This window comes from Filicampus tigris, chromosome 10 (assembly GCF_054856515.1).
Source record: "Filicampus tigris isolate MCC_2025a chromosome 10, RoL_Ftig_1.0, whole genome shotgun sequence".
In the NCBI taxonomy this organism is placed as follows: Eukaryota; Metazoa; Chordata; class Actinopteri; order Syngnathiformes; family Syngnathidae; genus Filicampus; species Filicampus tigris.
Genome location: NC_141226.1, coordinates 22,201,031 through 22,224,565, shown reverse-complemented (window position 1 = coordinate 22,224,565; position 23,535 = coordinate 22,201,031). Strand labels below are relative to the sequence as shown.

At 39.9% G+C, this 23,535-nt stretch overlaps 2 protein-coding genes across 5 annotated transcripts in view; one reads left to right on the top strand and one right to left on the bottom strand.

The window, feature by feature from the left end:
• The first annotated feature begins 769 nt into the window (after positions 1 to 769).
• Positions 770 to 19,928, top strand: LOC147141352 (pituitary adenylate cyclase-activating polypeptide type I receptor-like). Its single transcript, XM_086044228.1, has 13 exons — positions 770 to 1,002; positions 2,478 to 2,586; positions 9,609 to 9,716; positions 10,551 to 10,651; positions 10,731 to 10,828; positions 11,535 to 11,667; positions 11,738 to 11,891; positions 12,896 to 12,956; positions 13,052 to 13,121; positions 13,205 to 13,299; positions 15,159 to 15,288; positions 15,827 to 15,868; positions 16,117 to 19,928. The coding sequence occupies exons 1-13, from the start codon at positions 916 to 918 to the stop codon at positions 16,261 to 16,263; spliced, it is 1,335 nt and encodes a 444-aa protein (XP_085900354.1). The 5' UTR covers positions 770 to 915; the 3' UTR covers positions 16,264 to 19,928.
• The window catches only part of LOC147141351 (pituitary adenylate cyclase-activating polypeptide type I receptor-like), a 19,487-nt gene continuing 14,217 nt past the window's right edge, over positions 18,266 to 23,535 (bottom strand). For 2 of the 4 annotated variants that reach the window (XM_086044223.1, XM_086044226.1), the window contains one exon: positions 18,266 to 22,789. In XM_086044223.1, the coding sequence (XP_085900349.1) occupies positions 22,565 to 22,789 (225 nt within the window). In that variant the 3' untranslated portion in view covers positions 18,266 to 22,564. The remainder of the gene's footprint in view (positions 22,790 to 23,535) is intronic. The other 2 variants (XM_086044224.1, XM_086044227.1) reach the window with 1 other exon arrangement.

Genomic DNA, 23,535 nt, shown 5'->3' with positions numbered 1-23,535 from the left:
ACGCTGTATGACACTGAGAGGCCTTTCGACTGGTGGGTCATCCACTTAAGGAAACTATCTGCCTCCCTCAAATACAGACATAAGACATTATTTACTCAACAGATTTAAATGCCACTAATTTAGGCTTAATTAAAATGCTCTTAAAAATACGACATCGCGTCACACAAAAAGGTGTTTTGATGGGTGGCCAATCCACTCAAAAACAACTAAACGCCTCCTCAAACAGAAAATGAGACTTTCAAATTGATGGACTCGAGAAGCCCCTCCGCTTAAAATACAAATCAAGACGACACCGCATCACTTTGAAGGGTGTCAAAGATGGCTGGGTCTTCCGCTTAAGATGCCTCCCTCAAGTAAAAACATTCGAAATCCACAAATTAATGACGCTAACAGAGCCGGGTGACGCACGGCGAGGGCCTAATGATGACGGAACATTTGCAGGAATCCATAGAGAGGCACAGACTTTTTAAATGAACCTAATTCACTTAGCCGTCTGCTCAATCAAATCAAGTCGATTTGCTCATGCGCACGCATTTGTCCGGGACGTGCGCGCCTCCGCCGCCGCTCGTTGACATTCATTAACGCGTGACCGATGGCCTCCTATTAGCGGTGAGGAGGCACGTCTTGTCTTTAAATGGGCCGTGTAGCCTTGTTGCCTCTCCTGAGATGCGCCTTCACCTGATTCTAAGACAGAGGGAGAGCGAGCGAGAGACAGAGGGAGGGAGGGAGGGAGGGGTCGTGCAAAAGAGAGAGAGAGAGTGAAGGGGAGAGACTCAAGTTTTCATCTGGCAGTCATCTATTTTAGGTTGCCACAGTGCATATTTCATAGCGGGGCTGCGCGCACACACACACACACACACGCACACACGCACAAGACTGAATTTTTCTGGAATTATCGCCTTCATCACCGCCACAATGAGGCATATGAAGAGGCCCAATCAGGAGAGATTTTCCAAACATCAGGAGAGATTCCTGCTCTTTTTGTGTCTTTGTGTCCCCACGGTGAGTGTCATTGAACCTGTAGACATATGAATGATTATTTAATATTTTTATCTGCATGGAGCACACATGTCCTCATTCGGCTGGTGGGACTAATTAGTGCTCATCAGGCAGCGTGACCATCCAGCCAGTCATAACATCATGTAGGGGATAATAATCAGTCGGGGGAACTGTTGGATGGATTTCAACGTGACTTCAGTCGTCTTCACATACTCAATTTGTTTAGCAACTTGAATTCATATCTAAAGCGATGGGCAAATTTGTTCACAAAGTTGACAGCGGTGGCGTCGAAAATTGCAAAATTGCCACATCGGGCGCTAGCAGAAGGTTCTGACAGTTCCTTGGCACACAAAACCCAATGCTAGCGGGGTACAAACACAACAAACATGCAAAATAGTTGTCAGACGAACCAAGGCGAAATAAAGAGACGCTTGATTGCCATATCGTTAGACAAGGTAATGGCTTTTAGACAGACTCAAGCATAGGCTGAATATTGCCGTGATTGGGCACACACCATCCTGCCATCGGATAATTGGATGACATCACACCCGTGGTGTAGTGTCGTTTGCCAGGGTCTGCGTCCAGGTAACTGTTGAGTGTTAACTTCTTCATGCAGAAAATTGAACGGAATGTGTGTTTTGCGCAGAACCAAGCAAAGCCGGGATATTGCCGCTATTGACTGTGTGCTCGTGGCATCCTGCGGTTAGATAATCACACCGTCGCCAGCGTCTGTCGTGACGTATAATGTATAATGTTCAGACAACAATGGCTTTCCAAATAAGGTAGGAATACTGAATGTATTTGCAAGTACCTACTTATACATTTAAGCGTATTTGCCGCCAGTCAAAAATCGACATCGGCAGTTCCACGGTAACCAATGGATCAGCCGATTAATTAAAAAATGTAAAATGAATAAAATAATTTTTTTTTCTTGCTTACATCACTGACAAAATTAATTACAGGCAGAAACTTTAACTGTTTTCCAATACCTTGTTTAACTTTACAACAGAGAGAAATATCTGCAAAAATTGGCAGATTTTTTTGTTTTGGGTGGTAGGAATGTTTGAACGTCATTATCTTTGTCTTATGTTGTAATGTGTTCAAGTATTAAAAAAAAAAAGAAAAAGAAAAAGACAAATCAGCAAAAAGTTACCCCAAAAATTGTACCGTAGAGTTGAACTGCCTTTGTCTTTTGCACAGAGCCCAGCGAAGCAGGACACTTTCCTGCAGCTGTGTGATATTTTGTATTATTTTATTTATTTTACATTTAGAATTACTGTAGATGACAATCATGCCAACATCTGGTGTGGTATCTAAAAATACTTGCCGGACAGCGACAATTGCTTCCAACACAACAGAGGGATGTGGATGTCGAGACGATGTCACTTTCCACATTCTTCCGCCATCGAGAATGAAAGGAGCAAGCTTTTTGCGTTGTATGTCGAGCTGACGGCGGCTGCATTGTGTCATGTTTCCAGACGGAAGCCATCCATCCGGACTGCGCCATCATTGCTCAGCACCTGAGGGCCGGCGAGACCTGCAGCCAGGCAAGGAGGAGAGAAGTTGAGAACCAGACGGTGCGCGGCGGTGGGTACCTTTAATGATGATGTTTTGCACACACACAAAAAAAAACAACAACAACACACAAACGCGCACGCGCCTGGCGTGACGAACGACAGCACAGTGTAAGATGTTTTCCTGAAGACAGACGGAGAAGATGTGCAATCTAGTTTAGCTGCGTGGGATCTATTGTAGGGCTAAGCAAAAGTTAATTATGAAACAGCAAGCAATTTCCTCCCCTAGGACTAATAGTGGATTAGCACATCTTAAAGGATCTTAATAAGTACAAAATGTGACTAGAATTGTATTTATTTCAAAACCATTAGTTTAAATGGAGATTTCATTGGGGGCAAGCCCTGATGTGGAGAGCTTTTACAGTCATCATGTTGTTGTTGGTTTTAGTTTAGTAGTAGTAGCGTGTATTTTTATTATTATTTTTCTTTTTTACAAAACGAGATTCATTATTGTTACTTATTTATACATAATAAAATATTAATATGGATATAAGGGTAACTTTGTCAAGGCACACTTTTTTTTGATACAACCATTGTATTCTATGCAAAGTTGTCAATATGTAGTAATAAGTCAATGCAAACATTTTTTTTTTCAAGAATATGTTCTATGCAAGCCCACTAGTTGAAACAAAGGCATTCTGATAAATATTGCGTTTGTGGAATAACAGTTAATCCACCCGTTTTTAGCCATCTCCGGGGGCGGCCATTTTGTCACATCCGTCCACTGAAAATGACATCACAACTGCTCAGGGCTCAGGTAACGACCAATCACGGCTCAGCTTCAGAAAACAGGTCAGCCGTGATTGTAGTTGTGATGTAATTTTTCCGTCGACAGAAATGACAAAATGGCCGCCCCCTAAAATGGCTTCAAAGGGGTGGATTTTGCTGCTTAACTCATATTCCACAAACGCAAAATGAATCAGAATGCCGTGTTTCAACTAGTGGGCCTGCTGGGAACATATTCTTGAAAAAAATATCTTTGGGTGGATTTCCCCACTTTAAATGCAGGTCATAGACACTTAATCTGAAATTTCCTGGTCTAGTCTGACTCACGGACTCCATTCACACTAAACATGAATGAACTTCCCCCTCCCTGTAGGGCTGCCACAACAAGCTTTTGTCACCACTTCATCACAAATGAACAAACTTTCGCAGTTTGCCGCTAACTTGATCTAAATTACCTGTGATTATGGCGAACAATGGCGCGACACAAAAATCCGGGCCCACGCGTGGGCACGTTTCCGCGCGCTGCTCATTATGCAGATAAATGCCACCTGATGAAGTTCACTGTCAAAGCCCGTGTGCTCGTGCGTCCGTTCGTGTTATGCCAAACGTGCAGGAGATGAAATTTCATCTATTTTTGGAAAACATGGCGCTGGACCAATGATGACAACCCGTTGGCCTTTGCGACTACCCGGCTGCATATTGTCCTCAGATGTAGTCATAATTTTTTTTTCGTCCTCGAAACACGGCGGGTCACCAAATATCAGACCACAGCACTTTCGCTCAAGCATTCTTCACGTTATTAAGATGTTATTGTTCATATATGAATTTTTTTTCTTTTGTATGCAATGCTTTGCTATTCTTGTTGCTCTTTCACATATCATAGCATACAATAACATTTTGAGTGAGTTGATTTTTGTGAAAAAATGTACAAAATGAGTTCTTGCACTTAGTGCTGATTTCTTGTTCAGCAGTTTTGTGCCGACCCTTAATAGTGTTTTTTTTTTTTTTTATGCAAGAGAGCCCTTAGCAGTTGGGGGGGAAAATTATAAAATGTGATTATTTTGTTGTTTGCTTCAAACCCTTTATTTTTGCTTTAAGGTAGTGGATCTTTTATACATGCATGGAAAAATGTATGATCAAAACCAAATGTATTTTATCCCTGTTTAAAATATCTGGTTAGGAAGTGTGTGATCCTACGTGGCCCGACAGTAGCACTGATGACAAATCGTGGCCACACCCCCTTCCAGCATTTAAGTTGCCCATCGCTGGTATGGACTATTTATGAAAGCATTTATGTTTCTTCCCAACATGCAGTTACAGTGCCGCTGACTATTCTTACTGCTGTTCACATTCACATCTTCGAATTGTAGATTTTCAATTCTTGATATTTTTTTGCTATGCCTTCCCCCCTCTGTTGCTATGAAGCCACGATTTCCCCACTGCGGTCATTCTGTTCCATCCCATAAATACTTCGCTTTTTATGTTAGCATTAATTCTTGACTCGCAACCTTCCCGCTGCGATGGCGACATCCACAGTCATCATCGTCATCATCGGCACGCTCTCCCCTGGGTGTCCAAAAGCAATTCCAAAAGATTGCGGCTAATCCTAAATAAGGTGACATTCAAGTGTCAACCCGTTTCTTTTGAAGCCATCTCTCGGCCACAATAGGCCAAAGTAACAGAAAGAAAAGCTTTGGGCTTCTTTCGCTTATTCTTCCTCTTGCCAAAGGGCTTTTTGCACTTAAGCCGCTGTTTGTTTGGGGAAATGATGTGACACGCGGACCTACCTTGTGACTGGCCTCGACACAAAGATGTCAATTGAAGTTTACCTTTCCGTCATTCATGCGGCGTATTGATAAATAAGGACAAATATTACATCATAGTGCTTCATTCTTTCCACCGACGGCTAAAAATGAAAATCTGGCTGATTTTGAGTTTCCAATCCAGCATAGAGTCAATCCCACATAGGGAATTTTACGACTATCTCTGATCTCAAAGCGGTCCAATTCATGAATGAACTGCGCTGCAATGTATTGATTAGAAAGCTTCACATAGAACCGAAGAGTAGAATCGAATTTGTCTTTGGGTTGAAGCTCCTTGGTCTGCTTTGTTAGCTGCACCTCGGAACATCTGTCAGGGCGACAAGTGAACCTTATTGATTTTGAAAAGGTCAATTCATTAAGAGTACACATCCAAAGTCGAACGTGATCCGTTCCGTGGCGCTCATTAAAAGAAATCCCATCGGAAATCATGTGAAGTGACTTGACTGTGTTTTTAGTCAGAGAAATACTGTAGCACTCTATAAACAATATTGTACTTTATCAAAACATACATGCGTAACAATTCAATTAAATGTAAAGAATTCAACAGTTTGTGCCTCACAATTTCAATCTTTAATGACCGGTCACATTGTGCTGTGCAAGCCTTGGCCACCTGGGGGCAGTATAATATAGACAGAGACATACCGGTACACGAAGAAGAGTTTACAGTGGACTGTCATTTTTCGCAAAGGACAAAGAATGTTTGTGCGATGGTTTTTGTAACAGTTAACTGTATGCCAGCGTGAAAAGACGTTTTATGACACAAAAGAAAATGCAACTAAAATGAAGTTAGACGACTCAAATTTTGATTTATTATTATTTTTGGAAGACACATCACGGAGAAGAAACTGGAAATATTTCCAATTCTAGTCATTAGCAATTATCTTTTTAAATGATTTTTCCGCATCACGTTTCATTCAGTCGACATAATAAAGCCTATGGTAACTCTTGACAGTCATGCAAGTGTAAAAAGAAGTCAAGCATAATCAAGTCAATAAAAACGAAAATAAAGTAAAATGACTCACCATTTGACGGCAGAGAAGTTATGAATAAGGTATGGAAATTACATGCTTTTAATGCGCGGCTGACATGTAATCAACTGTTTACTGAAAAGGCAGACAGACTTTTAATTTGCAAAAATAAAAAAACCCTTTCCTCCACATAAGAGTTTAAAAGTTGCCAGTAGACATTTTGACTGGTCGCATTTGGACATGCACACCAGTGCCATTGACAAGCGCGGCAACAACAACGACTCGGCATCATTTTAGTGACCCAGTAAGCCAGTGAGCCATCGTAATGATTTAAATGCGATGCAGCCATTATTAAATGTTATTAGTAACGCTTGGAGACACATGTCCTGTTGCTCTTTAATAGAACCGGACCTTTTGTTGTTTTTCTTCTTCCCGATGTGTCTGTAATACGTTTATCTGTACAAGACCAAGGAATTTCATTACATGTACAGCAATTTGCTGGCAGAAAGTAGGCTAATCTTTAAACCAGCTAAGAGCAGGTCTAAGTTGCGGCGTGTAAGTACATATAATTAATTAATTAATTAAATGCGAATTAATCTATCAATAATGGATGTCACTAGAAATAAATGGAAAAATAAAAAGAAATACGACACTTGCAAACTCCAACAATAAACATCTGGTTGAATAATAATAAGTACCTTTCTCACTGGATAAATCAAACAAAGGATTATTATGAATAAATACATAACCTCTGTGAGGATTTTCATCTAAATTGGATAGGAAGACCAAGACCAGGAATAGCTCCCCATCATTAAAAAAAAATATCTCGGTTGATGTATCAAAAATCAGCAGACAGGAAGTGCACAAACCAACCCACGCTGTTGAAAACATTGCCTGCTTGCTTGACGGGGGCAATAAAAGAGTGTGTGGCGTGTGCAGTGTGTGCGACACGATTCATTTTGCCGCACCGAGACATCCGGATGACACATTTACCCACATACCAATCCAATGTGACGTTAAATCTAAAACTTGTTCCTGAAATCAATTCCGCATCCCTGACGTGTGCCCTTTGCGACAGGAAGCCTCGGAGGCGGCTCGCTTCCGTGCGCACGATCGTCCGCTTCGGGTCACACACTTGCGCTGACGTCACTTTTATTCCCTTCAACGCATGCGAACGGACACAAAATAGATACACGGGACAATATTCGGAATAAGCAAGACAAGTTACCGCTCGGCATTGTGGATGGTAATGCCTTCATAATCTAATCGGGGTCTCGGTTGGACGTAGGGAAATAATCCCTCAACTCGTACCGGAGTCACTGCCGTCAACATTTTGGGTTGGATAGCGTTGAAAATCAATCACATTTTTTCTTGGGCATAATGAATTCATGTGTTAAAGCAGCACTGCGTCATATGTCAGTTTTGGTTGATTATGGCGGCGCCATGTGGACAAAAGCGGTAGTGTCTTGACAAACGTTAACCACATTTCTCAGCGCGTAGTGTCGCGAAAATCCTGAGCTCTCGCGCACCTGCAAGTTGGACTGAATTACATTTCTATTTCCAGTGGCTGTGTGGAAGATGAATAGCGATGAGGTCACGAATCTAATTTTGTTCAAACAATACTTTTAGTTTTTGTTTTGGGGCTTCCGCCATGACACCAGTAGACGTTCGAATCGACTTCTGCCCTTATACCGAAAGGAGGAAGTGAGCATGCCGTAAAGCAATTCAGGACATTTGTATTTTTTTTTGTGTGTGTGTGTGCCAGGGTTTCTCCCATCCTCCTCAAAGTTGCTTAGTGCCAGTAAAAACGATACAGACCCCCCGGGGGCATGACAAAAGTCCCATTCAACTACTTGTAAGTCAATGTTTCATCCAAAGAGTTGTGGGAAAAAATGTATTACGGTCGATTTCCTGCCCAGTGCTGCTTTAATATGAGGGCGAGCTTGGTTTCCGCGAGGGTTCTCGCAACAAACTTCACCTCCTCACCGAACGCACGCGAGGCAAGGTTTGTGGTTTTTTTTTTAGTGTAGTAAGAAAATCCTTCCAGCATTTGATTTTAGAGCAACCGTCTCCCGCAGTGAATATATTTGACAGTTTCCTGTCACGTCAGCCGGGAGCATTTTGATCGACGCATCCCCTCCCCCTCGTAATTTCTATTGTCCTATATTAGTCACTGTACGTTTTGTCGTCAATATCACCAGGACCGTGCGAGCTGTAGAGCGAAGTTCCTCCGACTTGACTTGTTTACCTTCACCTCGTCCCCTCGGCCCTCGATGACTGTTACGTAAGAGAGTCTGAAATGCAAGGCAGTCCGTGGAAAAATGGTTGCCCCGCGTGACAGGAAGCAAAAACCTAGCGAGACCCTTTTAGAAAGGAGGATGAGGGAAAGAGTCTTTTTAGCCGCGTTGTCGGGTGGAACCTGGCTGTCAGGTTGTTTGATGAACTCAAGACAAATGTCAAACATATTTGGGGAGGTTTGTGACTGGTAGAGAGGAGCTACAGTATTTCTTCAGTCAATATTAGGAGAAAGAGTTTGGTTGTGTAACTCATTTTCACAGACGTGAGCGTGATGGCCGCCCTCACTGGGCCAGATGCAACTCCACGGTAGAAATGTCACTACTCCCTCATGTTAAATAACCCTGAATGCATGATATATTCGAGTTACATATAAAATGTATTTATTTCAGTATTGCTGTGCATCCCTAGCGACAGAAAAGGGGTCAGTTGTTTGAGAATTGTAGTTGAGCTTTTTTAGTGAGCATTTTTTTTTATCTTGCGCACGATAAATACTCCATATATTAAAAAAACATTAAAACTAATACTCAAACTAATGTAAAACTAAACTAAATGAAGAAAAATTGAAAAAAATGTGTTCTAAAAAAACAAAATGAATTGAAATTTGAAAACAAAAGTCAAAACGAAAAAAAAAAAAAACAACGACATTGTGAAATCCCAAACTATTATAACCTTGGGTTCATACCATTTTTCTTCCTCCTTGAAGTACAAACATGTATTTTCTTTCCCGTCGTTCTTGAAACTGCCTTCCGTCTTGATCAGTTTACTCTTTCGGGACATTTTGGGATCATCATTTGTCTTCTCAATTCCTCTTGGTGGGAAAATCGCCTTGATGTGGATACGTACACGGTTGTCCAGTGACGAGATGCCGTCACTTCGCCGATAACATAATCAGCATGCATTGTGGGAAATGGAGTTTATAGACGTACAGATCATTTTAAGCTCTCTTGAGTTTGACACCTGGGGGTTAGGGTGTAATGATTCGTTTGTTGAGGTTAGGATTTGGATTATTGTTTTGGGGATGGTGTTAGGGTTTGTTTTAGGTCAAAGTTAAGATTGGCTGATTAGGGTATTAGGGAAAGAAAAAACAAAATATTTATGTTGTTTTTATGGATACAAATATTTGAAGATACCTACTTTTTGTTGGACAATCGACAAAAGACCAAACGACAGATGTTGTTTGTTTGTGGGTAAGAGCAAAAGCTTTTCTTGGCTGCTTCCAGGATGCAGGACGGAGTGGGACCAGATCGGATGCTGGTTGAGAGCCGACGTGGGTCAGGTGGTCAACGTGTCGTGCTCTGACATATTTCAGCATTTCTCCAGCGGTCAAGGTCAGTTGCTCAAAGTTTACGTTGGTGTCAATACTGGACCACATGTCAAGCACGGCGTACTCGGACGTGCGATCCGCTCTAATTTGGATGCAAATTCGGAATGCAGTGAGGATTGGCCTGGAAAACACGACATTCCATCCCGCAGCAAATTCTACCGGGGCAAAGTCTAGCAAAATACCAAAAGAAAGAAAACTCCACCCGTGCAAACATTTACACTACGCTTTGCGCTAGACTTGCGCCCGGAACCAAAATCCGTGCTTTCAATGTTACAATGTTATTTACATTTAAAGCCGAAGTCAACCCAAACATATATTTTTTTCAAGAATGTGTTCTCTGCAAGCCCACTAGTTGAAACACGGCATTCGGATATTAATTTTGCATTTCTGGAATATAAATTAAGCAGCAAAATGCACTCGTTTTTAGCCATCTCGGCGGGCGGCCATTTTGTCTTCTGTCGACTGAAAATGACATCACAACTGCTCGACCAATCACGGCTGACCTGTTTTCTGAATCTTGATCCTTGTGAGCAGTTGTGATGTCATTTTCAGTCGACAGAAGACAAAATGGCCGCCCCCGGAGATGGCTAAAAACAAGTGGATTAACACTTACTCCACAAACGCAATATTTATCAGAATGCCCTGTTTTAACTAGCGGGCTTGCATAGAACATATTCTTGAAAAAAAATATCTTTGGGTTGACCTTCGCTTTAATCAAGGTGACAGTTCCACTTGCATGATTTAGAAATGTGTTTTAAAATAAGATTTTGCACTTTGTTAGTCATCTTTGGTGTTTATCCTTAAAAGTTCCTCGTGTTCTCTTTGCATCCATGGTAAGGGTTCGTTTATAGGAACTGCACAGCAGACGGCTGGTCGGACATTTATCCGCCCTACCAGGAAGTCTGTGCTTTCAGTGACGACAACGGGCCAGAGTCAGAGGTTAGTTGTAATCACGCACATTCTTATCTCACGATACACAAACGACTTGGCTGCTCTGTACTTTGTTTCCCGTCTGCAGACCAGTTACCTGTCCACCTTCAGACAGGTGTACACTGTGGGCTACGCCACCTCGCTCATCTCCCTCATTACCGCCATAGTGGTCTTCACCGCCTTCAGGTAAAAAAATAAATTAAAAAAATGTCAAAAAATCAGACTGTATTTCTCAGCAAATGTCGTTTTTACGTTGACTGTTGATGTTTTGCTTTAGTTTTGTGATTCTTCAAAAATGATAACATTTTGTTTTAGCCTTTGCAAAATATTTATTTTGTATTGCTGATTTGAAAAATCTTACTTCAGTATTGTTGTTGACGAATGTTCAGAAGAAATTGATTTGGTTTCGGTTTGGGCTTTGATCAGTTGAATTAGTTTGAAAATGTGAAAATTATGTAGATTAGTGCTTAAAAAAAATTGTTTGTTTTGATTGTGATTTGTGTGAGCTTTGAATACACAAACGCACAAATTTGGTGTGGTTCTGTGGCAAAACGTAACATATTACGTTTCCACCACGTTTGTGTGTTCAAATGTCATGTAGAGGTTAACGTTCAACCTCATTGACCATCTTTTTTTTTTTCTGAAAAGAATACTGGTGTGACAGTTCTAGAACCTACTGTTTAGGTTTTAAGTGTGCTACAATTAGTCTTTATATTTGGTGAAGCAGCATGTGGCTCATTATCTCAGTTGTATTTCGCACTCCTTTTCAAGTCATTTTAAAAATGTGTTTGTAACCACTAAACGGCTCGATGTTTGGCATATACTTCTCCTCTTTCTTGAAAGGAATGCACATACAACTCTTGGCCAACTTGTTTTCAACCTCTCTTCTCAGGAAGTTCCGCTGCACCAGGAACTACATCCACATCAACCTGTTCTCCTCGTTCGTCCTGAGAGCCAGCGCCGTCTTCGTCAAAGATACGGTGCTGTTCGCCGACGAGACGCTGGACCACTGCTCCGTGTCCACGGTGAGCCGTCGCGCAGGAGACGGTCAAGCGCGCGAAGACGTTGACCGCAGCGCAAATTTGTTCCCGTCAGACGGCGTGCAAGTCGGCCGTGGCCTTCTTCCAGTTCAGCATCCTGGCCAATTACTTTTGGCTGCTGGTGGAGGGCATGTACCTGCAGACGCTGCTGGCGCTCACCTTCGTCTCCCAGAGAAAGTACTTCTGGTGGTACATCCTGATTGGTTGGGGTAAGTGGGTGTGTTTGGTGTTAACGCCGTCTTTGTCTTGTCTGCCATGTGGGTGAAGGATGAAGAAAGAAGCAACTTGCGGAGGACTGCCTGTGTTTTTTCAGTCAGGTCAAATAAACAGAGCTGGGCATTTTACTCAAAATTGAGCGTCCTTTCCGTCATCCATCATTTTTTCCCGGGGGAAAAAAAAATAGTACCCACATATCGGCCGGTCCGCCTCTATTTTTAAACGGCCATCCGTCGGCGAGTCCGACAAAACTTTCCCTCGCACTTAAAGCGGAAATCAACCCAAAACATATTTTTTTCAAGAGTATGTTCCCAGCAGGCACACTAGTTGAAACGCGGCATTCTGATTAATAGTGCGATATGAGTTAAGCAGCTAAATCCATCCGTTTTTAGCCATCTCAGGGGGCGGCCATTTTGTCATTTCTGTCGACTGAAAATGACATCACAACTACCTGGGCTTCAGAAAACAGGTCAGCCATGATTGGTCGTTACCTGAGCCCTGGGTAGTTGTGATGTCATCCTCAGTCGACAGAAGTGACAAAATGGCCGCCCCCTAACATGGCTAAAAACGGGTGGATTAACTTTTATTCCACAAATGCAATATTTATCAGAATGCCCTGTTTCAACTAGTGGCCTTGCATAGAACATATTCTTGAAAAAATTATGTCTGTGTTGATTTCCTATTTAAATACTTTCCTATTATTAATTAGAAGAAAACTGTTTTATTGTTTTTACATTTTATACATTTTATAATAACTGATGTTTTTACATTTACATTTTTTTTCATTGAATTGATATTCTATTAATTGTTCACTACATTTTATGTAAGAAATTCTACTTTATTAAGATTACATTTATTAAACATTGTTTCCTTGTTTTGATGTTTTATTATGATTTAATTTCAACATGAGTCATTGGTGCCATACTGCCACCCTTTGGTTCACAGTGTTGTTGAAAATTCCATGTATTTTCCTCGAATCTCTGCCTACTTGTCACAGGCCTCCCGTCGACTATTCTCATCGTTTGGGTGCTGACCAGATTCTTCTATGATGACAGAGGGTAAGATTTACAGCAGGCCTATATTGTTGCGTTTGGTCATATCACAACAAACAAACAAACAAAATAATGACAGTATTTCCTTTACATGTGGCTAGTTGCTGGGATGACACGGACAATGTCGGCATTTGGTGGATTATCAAAGGTCCGATAACAGCTTCGTTGCTGGTGAGTAGCTTGTGTTTGTTTCAATTTCCATATATTCAAAATGGATTGGCTTGCGCTAAGATCCCGCTGTCATATCGTAACAGGTCAACATCGTCATCTTCATCAACGTGATCCGCATTCTGGTCCAGAAGATCAAATCTTCCTCCATGTCCGGGAGCAACGACACTGGACACTTTATGTGAGTCAAAGAGGACGAAATATTAAAATAGACTTTGATGTGGAAACAAATGCTCTAAACTGGCAGGAGTCCAAGCGTGGAGGAGCGAGCATCTTCACAAGGCTCCTTTTCGACTTGGCGCTGATTGAATTTGACTTCAAAAATCAAGTCTTTGATCTCTGCCTACATGCCACAAACCTCCGCCAAGGAGGTACCCCCCTAAAAAATGCTCGACTGCATTATTGGATTTGACCTTTATACCATTTAGTAGAGCTATTTAAGATGACTTAGCTGGGAAATTTGATGAATTTGACCCTAACGCGCATAGTGTGGAGTCATACACATGATATGGTAGCATGTGACACATGCAAATGCACGTTAAATTATATTATTCTAAAAGAATCAACAAAAAAAGTATAGTACAAGACATGTCGAATTTGAAATGGATAACAGTATATCGGATAACATTTGCATGTGGTTAGTGCTCAAGTGAATTAATTTAGACGGGTAGACTTTAAAAATAGCACACCATACCAGAAATAGATTTATCACCCAACAGGATTGTTCAAAGAAAGTGTCCAAAAAAATCTTAGTGATCCAAATATTAGTTACGATATGTAGGCTTGCGAGAAAACAACTTTGCTAGTGTGACAGAAGTATAAATCCTTTAAAAAAATACATTTTATACCTAATTCGTCATAAAAATCTACATAAGAGATCATTGAAATCGTGAATCGGTCGAAATGGCCCCATCATAAAAGCAGAGATGTAATTAACCACGCAATATTACGTTGATTCAACTGTACTGTAAGTCAACTAAAAAAAAATGAATTAATGGTCATACAAATGGAAAAATAAGAAATAATAGTAACATACTCTGTTCCATCGTCAACCTGTCACCGTTAGATTATAGTGCTAATATAATAAGAATCGATGAAATGCTAACATGCTAGCATTTGGTGTGTTAAAATATAGCGACCTGAATAGTGAATGCCCTAAGGTTGTTTGAAAAGGGTTTTATTCCTTGCCCTGTCATCAGTTACTGTATTTGATGAAAACTACTAAAATTCTAAGATGCTTGTAGTTGGTAAGCTATCATACAGCAAGACAGCAACTTGAGTAGTGAAAGCGCGATGGCCGACTGATAGCGTAAAGTTACTACATTGAATGACAACTCAAATGGCAACATGCTAGTAGTTGGTATGCTAACATGTACCGAGATAGCAACCTGAGCAGTGAAAGGGCTTACGCCGATCGATAAGTGCTTTACGTCTTTCCCGTATTCAGCTACCGATCCGTAATGACAATGGAACAAATGTTAACATGCTAGCTGGAGGTATGCCAACAAATAGCAAGATAGCAACCAACCATAGTAGCAAAAGCGCTAAGGCCAATTTGCACGGGTTTTACATTTGCCTTGTCATCAGTCTTTCATTAAGAATTCTTAACATGCTAGCAATTAGCATGCTGGTCCCTGGACCATAAAATAACTAACATTGTAGGCAATGTTGGTAGAGAGCATTTTCCCGTTATAGATTTTTTATTTTTTTTAAATCAAATGTTCTTTAGAAAATTGGTTGAGAAGTGGGATGGAAATGAATGAAAACTGAAATGATGTCTAGTTGACGTGCTAACACCGCAAGATCCCATCATAGTGAGTGCTGGAGTACCAAATGTTGTGTCCTGTGCACTTAACGACATTTATGTTTTCAACTCAACTCTCAGCGCACTCTGTTGTTGTTTTGTCTCATGACATTTAATCCGCTGATTGGAAATTTGCATTTGGATCTCACTTGACGTTTCAAACGGAAGGACTCCTTTAATAATGTTCTGGTGTTGTCTTGTCATCTCCCGTGTGAATGTTTTTTTTTCTTCCTCAGAAGACTGGCTAAATCCACGCTCTTCCTCATCCCTCTCTTCGGGATGCACTACACCGTGTTTGCCTTCCTGCCCGAGAATACGGGCGTGGCAGCCCGGCTCTACATCGAGCTGGGCCTGGGATCCTTCCAGGTACCACCGGCTCCTTATAGTGGAAATCAACGCAAACAAATTTTTTTCAAGAATATCTTCCCAGCAGGCCCACTAGTTGAAACACGACATTCTGATAAATATTGCGTTTGTGGAATAAGAGTTAATCCACTCGTTTTTAGCCATCTCCGGACGCGGCCATTTTGTCACTTCTGTCGACTGGAAATGACATCACAACTACCCAAGGCTCTGGTAAGGACCAATCACGGCTCAGATTTAGAAAACAGGCGAGCTGTGATTGGTGGTTCCCCGAGCCATGGGTAGTTGGGATGTCAATTTCAGTTGATAGAAATTACAAAATGGCCGCCCCCTGAGATGGCTAAAAACGGGTGGATTTTGCTGCTTAACTCATATTGCACAAACACACTGGGCCTGCTGGGAACTTATTCTTGAAAAAAATATGTTTGGTTTGAGTTCCTCTCGAACCATACCAGCGGATATTTAGTTTTTACATAAAACAATGTTAGGAACGGCTTTTTAATCCGGTTTCAAAGATGTAGTCTTATTGCTTTTTTTCCAGGGCTTTGTGGTGGCACTGCTCTACTGTTTTATGAACGGAGAGGTAAGACAGTCGTGTTCAACTATTTTCAAGGAGACCTCATGCATTTTCCCCCACTTAAACGGAATAACAACAACAAAAACACATAGAGCCCCCTGTCTCTAAAATGCACCCATACAGTCTATGATCAGCCTCTCGAAATATCTCTTCTTTGCCAACATACGTTTTTTACTTGACAATCGTGCCATGTTTTTGTGTTTCAATTAAAGATAAAACACTAGAGTAGAGCATGAACCTCCGTTGCTTCCCAGGTGCAGGCGGAGTTGCGGAGGTGGCTTTGGAAATGTCACAACCAAAGTCAGCGCACGCCAGCCAAGCCAAGCATCAGTCAGGTTAGTGTCGGAGCACGCGGGGGCCTTCGGCGGCCTCCCTCCACCGGCAACATCTCAACCGTATGACCTTAAGCAAAAACTGAACGGACATTTAAAACCACATTTTGGCCTGCGATAACAAGGGGGTGGATTGACTTGTTCCGTGCTGCACTGAGCCTTGAGTGCACTTCCTATGTGAGTCTTTGTGTCAAAAGTGTTGACCGTAGGAGACTCTCTTTTATTTTGTGTGTGTGTATGCGTGTGTATACATACACATAACTATGAAATATTTCTGGTTACATTTCACAATTTCATTATTTAATTGGGCGTTCGTTTTCACATTTTTTTCTTAATTCAATTATTATTATTATTATTATTTTTTTTTAATTGCGAAATCAATCTATGAATTTGCTTAATCGCTGGCGTCAAACGAAATCCTTGTACCTCCAAAGCCGCCACATTTCCGAAAACCCCCAAAATTAAATTTGGCGAGCCATTAACATTGCAAAGAGAGCAAATCATTTTCGACACTTTTGCTTGTTAAATAATTTGTGAAAATAACAAACCCATGTTGAGATTTGTGAAAAGTTCTGAACTTGACCAATTTGGGCATGCAACAGTGATATGTAAATTTGTGTAATTTTTGTGTACAAAATACATGTTTAGATTGGGAATATAGAGTTGTTTTGTGCCAAAATATTTTTAAAAGGCAGTGAAATAAATCAGTACAATTAGAGACTATAGTTCACAATTTAATTTATCATTGGTGAATTCATTTTTTATTTTAATGGATTAACTCATCTGTATTTTTTTGGGGGGGGGTACTTCTTTTATTGGCTTGATATGTTTTCTTGTGCTGTATGCATTTTATGCTGTTCCTTTTTGTCAACATGTAATTTAATTTGCACAAGGCGAGTTACCAAATGTAAAAATGGCATCACCGTGGTTAGACTGAGCATTTATGATGACAATATTCCAGTGTCTTACTATACAAACCCCCATTCCAATCACGGTGGGACATTGTTTAAAATGTAAACAAAAACAAAATACATGATGATTTGTAAATCCTTTTCAACCTTCGGTATATTCAGTTGAACACACTACATAGACAAGATATTTCATGTTCAGACGGATTATTATTATTTTATTTGTTTTTTGTAGCAAACATTTCTTCATGTTGAATTTGACCTTCAATCCCTCAGGTGGCACTGCATCAAAATCAACATCATTTTGTGATGGATAGTCAGTTGACATAGTTTGCCACTACATCTAAAAATGCAACTTAAAACTCTCCCATGCACGGCGAAAACCATATATCACAACGCAAACCTCTGGTTTTTCTGGGCCCAAGCTTATCTTAGGTGGACTGACACGAAGTGGGAAAGTCTACTGTGGTCTGACGAGTCCGCATTTTCAATTGTTTTTGAAAATGGAGGTCATGACCTCTGGACCGAAGAGGAAAGGGACAATCTGTATTGTTATCCTTGAAAAGTTCAAAAGCTAGGATAACTTGGACATCAAATTAAAAATGAGTACCGCTAAATGTTTGCCAAAAAAAAAAGTTTATCAGTTCAAACGTTAAGTATCTTGTCTTTTAGTGTATTCAAAAGAATACAGGTTGAAAAGAATGTGCAAATCATTGCATTCTGTTTTTATTTACGTTTCACACATCCCAAATTCATTGGAATGCCATGTGGGTGAAGGGGTTTTTACACGTTAGAGATTTGTTTTTATTGTTACTGTACAGTATCACTAGGCACTTTTTATCAGTACACACTGATGTATTGTCACACAGTATTTAATTTTACATGGCATTTTATATGAAAAATACTGTATTTCCACTGTTGCTCTGGATGTAGAGAAGGAGATGTATGTAAATGGGATGAATACAGCACAGTAATGAAGGGGAAATGCTTGAGAAAAGTGTTTGAAATAACAGTTTGTTGGTATCTATTTTGAAACAGGAAAATATTTGACTTTTAAACCTGCTTCAATATTATAAATACACTTCATAAATACATAAGTTCTAAATTAAATATAAGGTAAAAAAAAATACAACAGGAAAAAAAAAAATGTAAACAACTACCAATCAGGTACGACAATTTTGCACATATTTATTAAGCATTCAAATGTACACAACATGGAAGTGAATGTCGGACCTCACTTTTTACGACACATCGTCACAGGAAGCTGAATGACCAAATATCCTTTTTAAATTTTTTTCTTTTTAAATATATATACATTTACTTGTCTTATATGCGCGTCACTACAGACTCGTGCATACATTTGACTATCACACGCTCGCTAACTTGAGCGCTCATATTGCAGTCGTAACACTGCAGGACTCGGTCAAGAGGTAAAAAATATGAAAATTAAATACACAATAACACTATATACTGTATGTGATTGAACACCATGTAGATTCATAGCAGGCATCATAGAAGAGCAGCTGAGCGACAACTGTACATTCAAGAATGCATTGGCAATAAACAAAAACTCACAGTTAAACACACAAAAATACTTTACACACTCTTAATATACATTGAAAAATGTTCTCAATTGCTTTCTACCCAAGGCCAGTTCATTTTGTAAAGAAGCCCGTTACTTGACCTTAGCTCGGCCTAGCCTAGCTCCGTTTGCGCTAATTCACCCTATAATTAGCTCCGTAGCTTTTGAGGTGCTTGTAAAAAGTCTGAAGCAAAGGGCGCGTTCGGAAATTCACTCTGATGCCCGTGCACTACTTTGACAGTGTGCGTGTTTGAAGGGACTGAGTGCGCTCCGCTCCCATTCATTCCCAAAGTTAGAGCTCGACATTTTGTTTTCGCGGGAAAATTGTGCTAAGCGAAGCTAACAAGCCAGCGCGCTAGCTTGTCACCTGGCGCTCAACAAGCAGTTCAAAATTCCCTGAAATGTCTGACTATGGCCTTTTTTGCGCTCTTTTCTTTGAGACGGATACGCAAAAATGCGGTTAGCCCAAGCTGGACATATGAAGCTCAATGTCACACGATGTGAAGCTAAATGCTAACAAAAGTGCCTCGACGACTCAAAATAGTTCACAGTTTGTTTTTAGAAAAGGAAACATTGGGACCTCACAGAAGGCACAGTAACAAAATCACAATATTAACATGTTTTTTTGTTTTGTTGAAAATCCTTGTACATAAGGCCCATAGCTTGAAATTTCATTTGATTTCATTCATTAGGAACTCCATAAGCTTTGGCAGACGCCATCGCTAATCTTCCTTGGAGTGCCACCATTGTCTTTACAGTGCAATACATACACGATAAATCAGGACAAATCGGTAACGCTATAGTGTCGATATCCATTTTTACAGCTATCTAACTTTAAAAACATGGTTAAAAACATTGTAAATAGATTAGCTGGTAAAAGAAGTAGATGTATCCTCCTTTGGCTCATTTTTTTTTGAAAAAAGAAAAATCATCAAGCTACCATAGTGACACAATTTCCTAATAATGCGAAAATTGAAAATTAGCTGTATTAAAGAGGGGATTTTTTATATTTCATTTTTATGTTTTCACAATGAAATTTCACATTCCAGAATATTAATAATGTAATGTAAAGTAATGTTATGGTGGCAGGCTGCTTTACATTTGACATAAATGGGTGACGGCGCCATCTTGATTCAGAATTTGAAATGTACCATTCATGCCACTGTGACAGGGACAAGTTTTTTGCGTGCCCAAATTAAAGGAGGCTAAATAAATGATTTTAAAATCTTTTTTTTTTTTTTTTTTTAAATCAATAATGTGAAAAATGTATGCCAAACAATCATTCCTGATCATATTTGATAATTCAATTAACTGATTGCAATTTCATACAATATTTTACATTTTAATTAATAGATAATTATTTTAATTGAAGAAACCATTTTAGTGTTTTTTTTTAAATCATGTCTATTTTTATTTATTTGTTAAAAAAAGGACGTTATATTTATATCATGTATCATTTATGCCGTATAGAAAATAGTGACAAGAGCAATGTTTTTTATGCCAAAATTAAATAAATAGACTCAAAGTCAATTAAATAATTTTATATACAAATATAATGAAAAATAAATGAATATGCTCAGTACAATTATTTGTGGTTTCATTTGACAATTTAATTCATTTCCCATTTTAGTTGAAAAATCAACATGTAAATCGCATTTGTTGTTTTAGTCATCTTGTAAACTAGCAAATTAGCTATTGACACTGCAACCTCGTTTGTGCAAATGAAGATGGAGAGCTCGCTATATAAATTCAGCTTAGTTGAGTGGAGCTCATACAAGCTAACTTGTGCCCTTTGCTAGCTACATCCACTTCTTTTTTTAAATAATACAAATGTAAAAGAAACGCGACTGCCCCCTGGTGATGGGTTTAAATACAGCACACACGCACGGTTAACAGCTTTGAGACATGGTCGTTTCCATCTGAGCTGCATTCAGACTCAGAGTGACAGCTGGTGATAGTGCACGGAAGCAGCAGCAGGTTTTTTTTTTTTTCCCCACACACAATAAAATAATGAAAATAATAGGACGAAAACTGTGGTTCAGTTTGGACATTCAAGCAAACCACTGAAAACATTACATGTCACATCATGTGAGATCTCAGCAAATCCCATATGAGACTCCAACTCATGTAAATATCCATGTATTAATTCCAGCAATAACCATATGTAATAAAAACGCCACACCATTACATGTTTGTCGGGCGTCTTTAAAGAGCAATTTTTAGTTTAGTTATACAATGGTACATTTGTCTTTTTTTTTTTTTTTTGTCTTTTTTTTTTTTTTTAACAAGTATGACGTTTGAGAAAATGTTACTTTAAACTGTACAGCTTGAGGTGCGGATGAATTCTTTAGACATTATTTGCTATAGGGGAAAATGTGTTTTGAAATTGGAGTTTGCAATACATATGATACTGGTATATCGTAAATGTAATAATCTGATCTAATTCGACAATTCTTTTTCTGGGGTCCAATTTTAATCAAGGAAGGTGAATGAAGATGATGCTAAGGTGTTGCCACAACACACACACACACACACACACATACAATGTCTGTAATGCCGAAACCCCATTCATGTAAAAATGCAAAAAAATTAACAAAATGGAAATAAGTGTTTTTCACAAGAAAGTGACAATATATTTAATTATGTGTGTGCGCGTGTATTTGGGTTTAATGACATAATTATAATTAGAATGAATAAATAATTTTAAAATGATCATAATATATATATATATATATATATATATATATTTCATTTCATATACCGTTTGTATGAGAATGGGCCTTAAAAAGATAATAGCTGCACTTCATCATGATAATAATTGAAAAAACAACTTCATACTAACATGCAGAGTAAAGCACAACACTGTACATTCAATGCAGGAAATGGCTTTTTCTCAGTGTCCATTGCCAAGAAATAAAAACGAGTGAGGGACGAGGCACTTTTTGTAGACGCACGCGACAGTGGGCGAGGGATGTCAGGGGAGCTTGATATTCTTGTACGACGTGTGTAAAGCTGCAGATGAAGTCAATAAAAAGTCATGGCACTGCTCTATTGCACTGTAGATGTCGAAGGATTCATAGAAAAGTCATTCATTTTGGCACTATTAAAGTCTACTCAAATAGTCCCCATATTGAGTTGAATATGGGATGAGATCAACCGATTTGGGCTCCAGTTCCTCGCTCCTTTATTTTTTTTTCTATTTTTTTTTTTTATTTTATTTTTTTTACATTACAATACTTGTTATGTAAACGCAATCGTAACACAGATCTACTCATCTACGCTCAAATTATTTACAAAATCCACAATTGGTTTTTGGGGTCTTTTTTTTCTTTTTAAATCATTTTCTTTTGACATACTCAGTACTTACGGCTGATTGTAGAAAAGTTGAATGGAACATTTAAACAGTGAGTATTTTGGGGAGAGGGTTTAGGCTTCATGTTAAGGTAAGGGTTTATATTTGCATTTTGGGTTAGGTTTGGGTTTAGGTGTTGGGTTAAAGGTTAGGGTTCGAGTAAGTGTTGGGGTAATATGGGTCGCAAGCAAGGCAAAGGTTGTTTCTTTTACCTTTAGATTTCTATGGCACTTTGATATTCCCTGTACACAAATCCAACTCTGACCAAAACTGTTTTGTCATAATTAATGAAATGACATTAAAATGTAAACAAACAAAAAAACGGGAGGGGGGGGGGGGTGATTTGGTTAAGTAAACATTTAGAATGTCTCCATTGATTGTTTTGAATGAAATCCCAAGTGCACCATTGAGAGAAACTGAAAATGAAAAAGTACTTATGAGCCAGGGGTCACTTTGGTCTCTTCCCGCCCGTTGTGGATCAAGACGGCCGGCTGGCGGCTGACGGCGGCTGGCGGCGAGGTCACGTGATCACACGCTCAGGTAGGCAGGCTGATGTTGGCGCTCTCCGCCAGCGGGCTGGACATGCGGATCTGGGAGCTGCTCTTGCTCAGGATGGACAGCTGCGTCCCGCCGTTCACACCGCTGCTGGCCAGCGACGGGTGCCTCTGCTGCTTCAGGTCCACAGCAAAGTATCGGTTCACCGTCCAGCTGCGCCATTTCCTCTTGATCTCGGACTGCACCTTCAGGGAGAAACTTCACAACGTCATTTTTACATGTACTTTAGGCATGGACTCATCTTTGAGCAACGTCAAATGTCCATCCATTCCAAAGACAAAAAAAAAAAAGGACTGGCGCTTTTACTGCTCACCGTCGTCGGGAGCTGGAGACTATCCCGGCTGCGAAAGGCAGACTACACGCAGTCAGTCACAGAACACAGATGGAGACCGGTAGCCGTTCACACCCCCATTGTTTACTAATGTTCCGACTACATAGTTTCCCATCCACCTGAGTACTTTTCCTCTTACGAGCTTTTGAGGCAAACTAATAATGTTGTAAAATAATGCCGTCAAATATATGATAAGAGACTAAAGAAAAAAAGGGTTTGAGTCGGTTGATCTGCTGTGATTATTTACAACTTGTGAAGAGCGATTTGGTTTCAAACGTGGCACCGGCCGGCATTGGATTTTGATTGGATTTTCCTCTCTTTTAAAGCGGAAGTCAACCCAAACATATTTTTTCTCAAGAATATGTTCCCAGCAGGCCCACTAGTTGAAACACGGCATTCGGATTCATTTGGAGTTTTTGGAATATAAGTGAAGCAGCAAAATGCACTCTTTTTTAGCCATCTCCGGGGGCGGCCATTTTGTCTTCAGTCGACACATTCGGCCATTTTGTCTTAAGTCGACAGACAAAGACGTCCTCTCGCTGACGTCCTCGACGCATTCGGCCATTTTGTCTTCAGTCGACAGAAGACAAAATGGCCGCCCCCAGAGATGGCT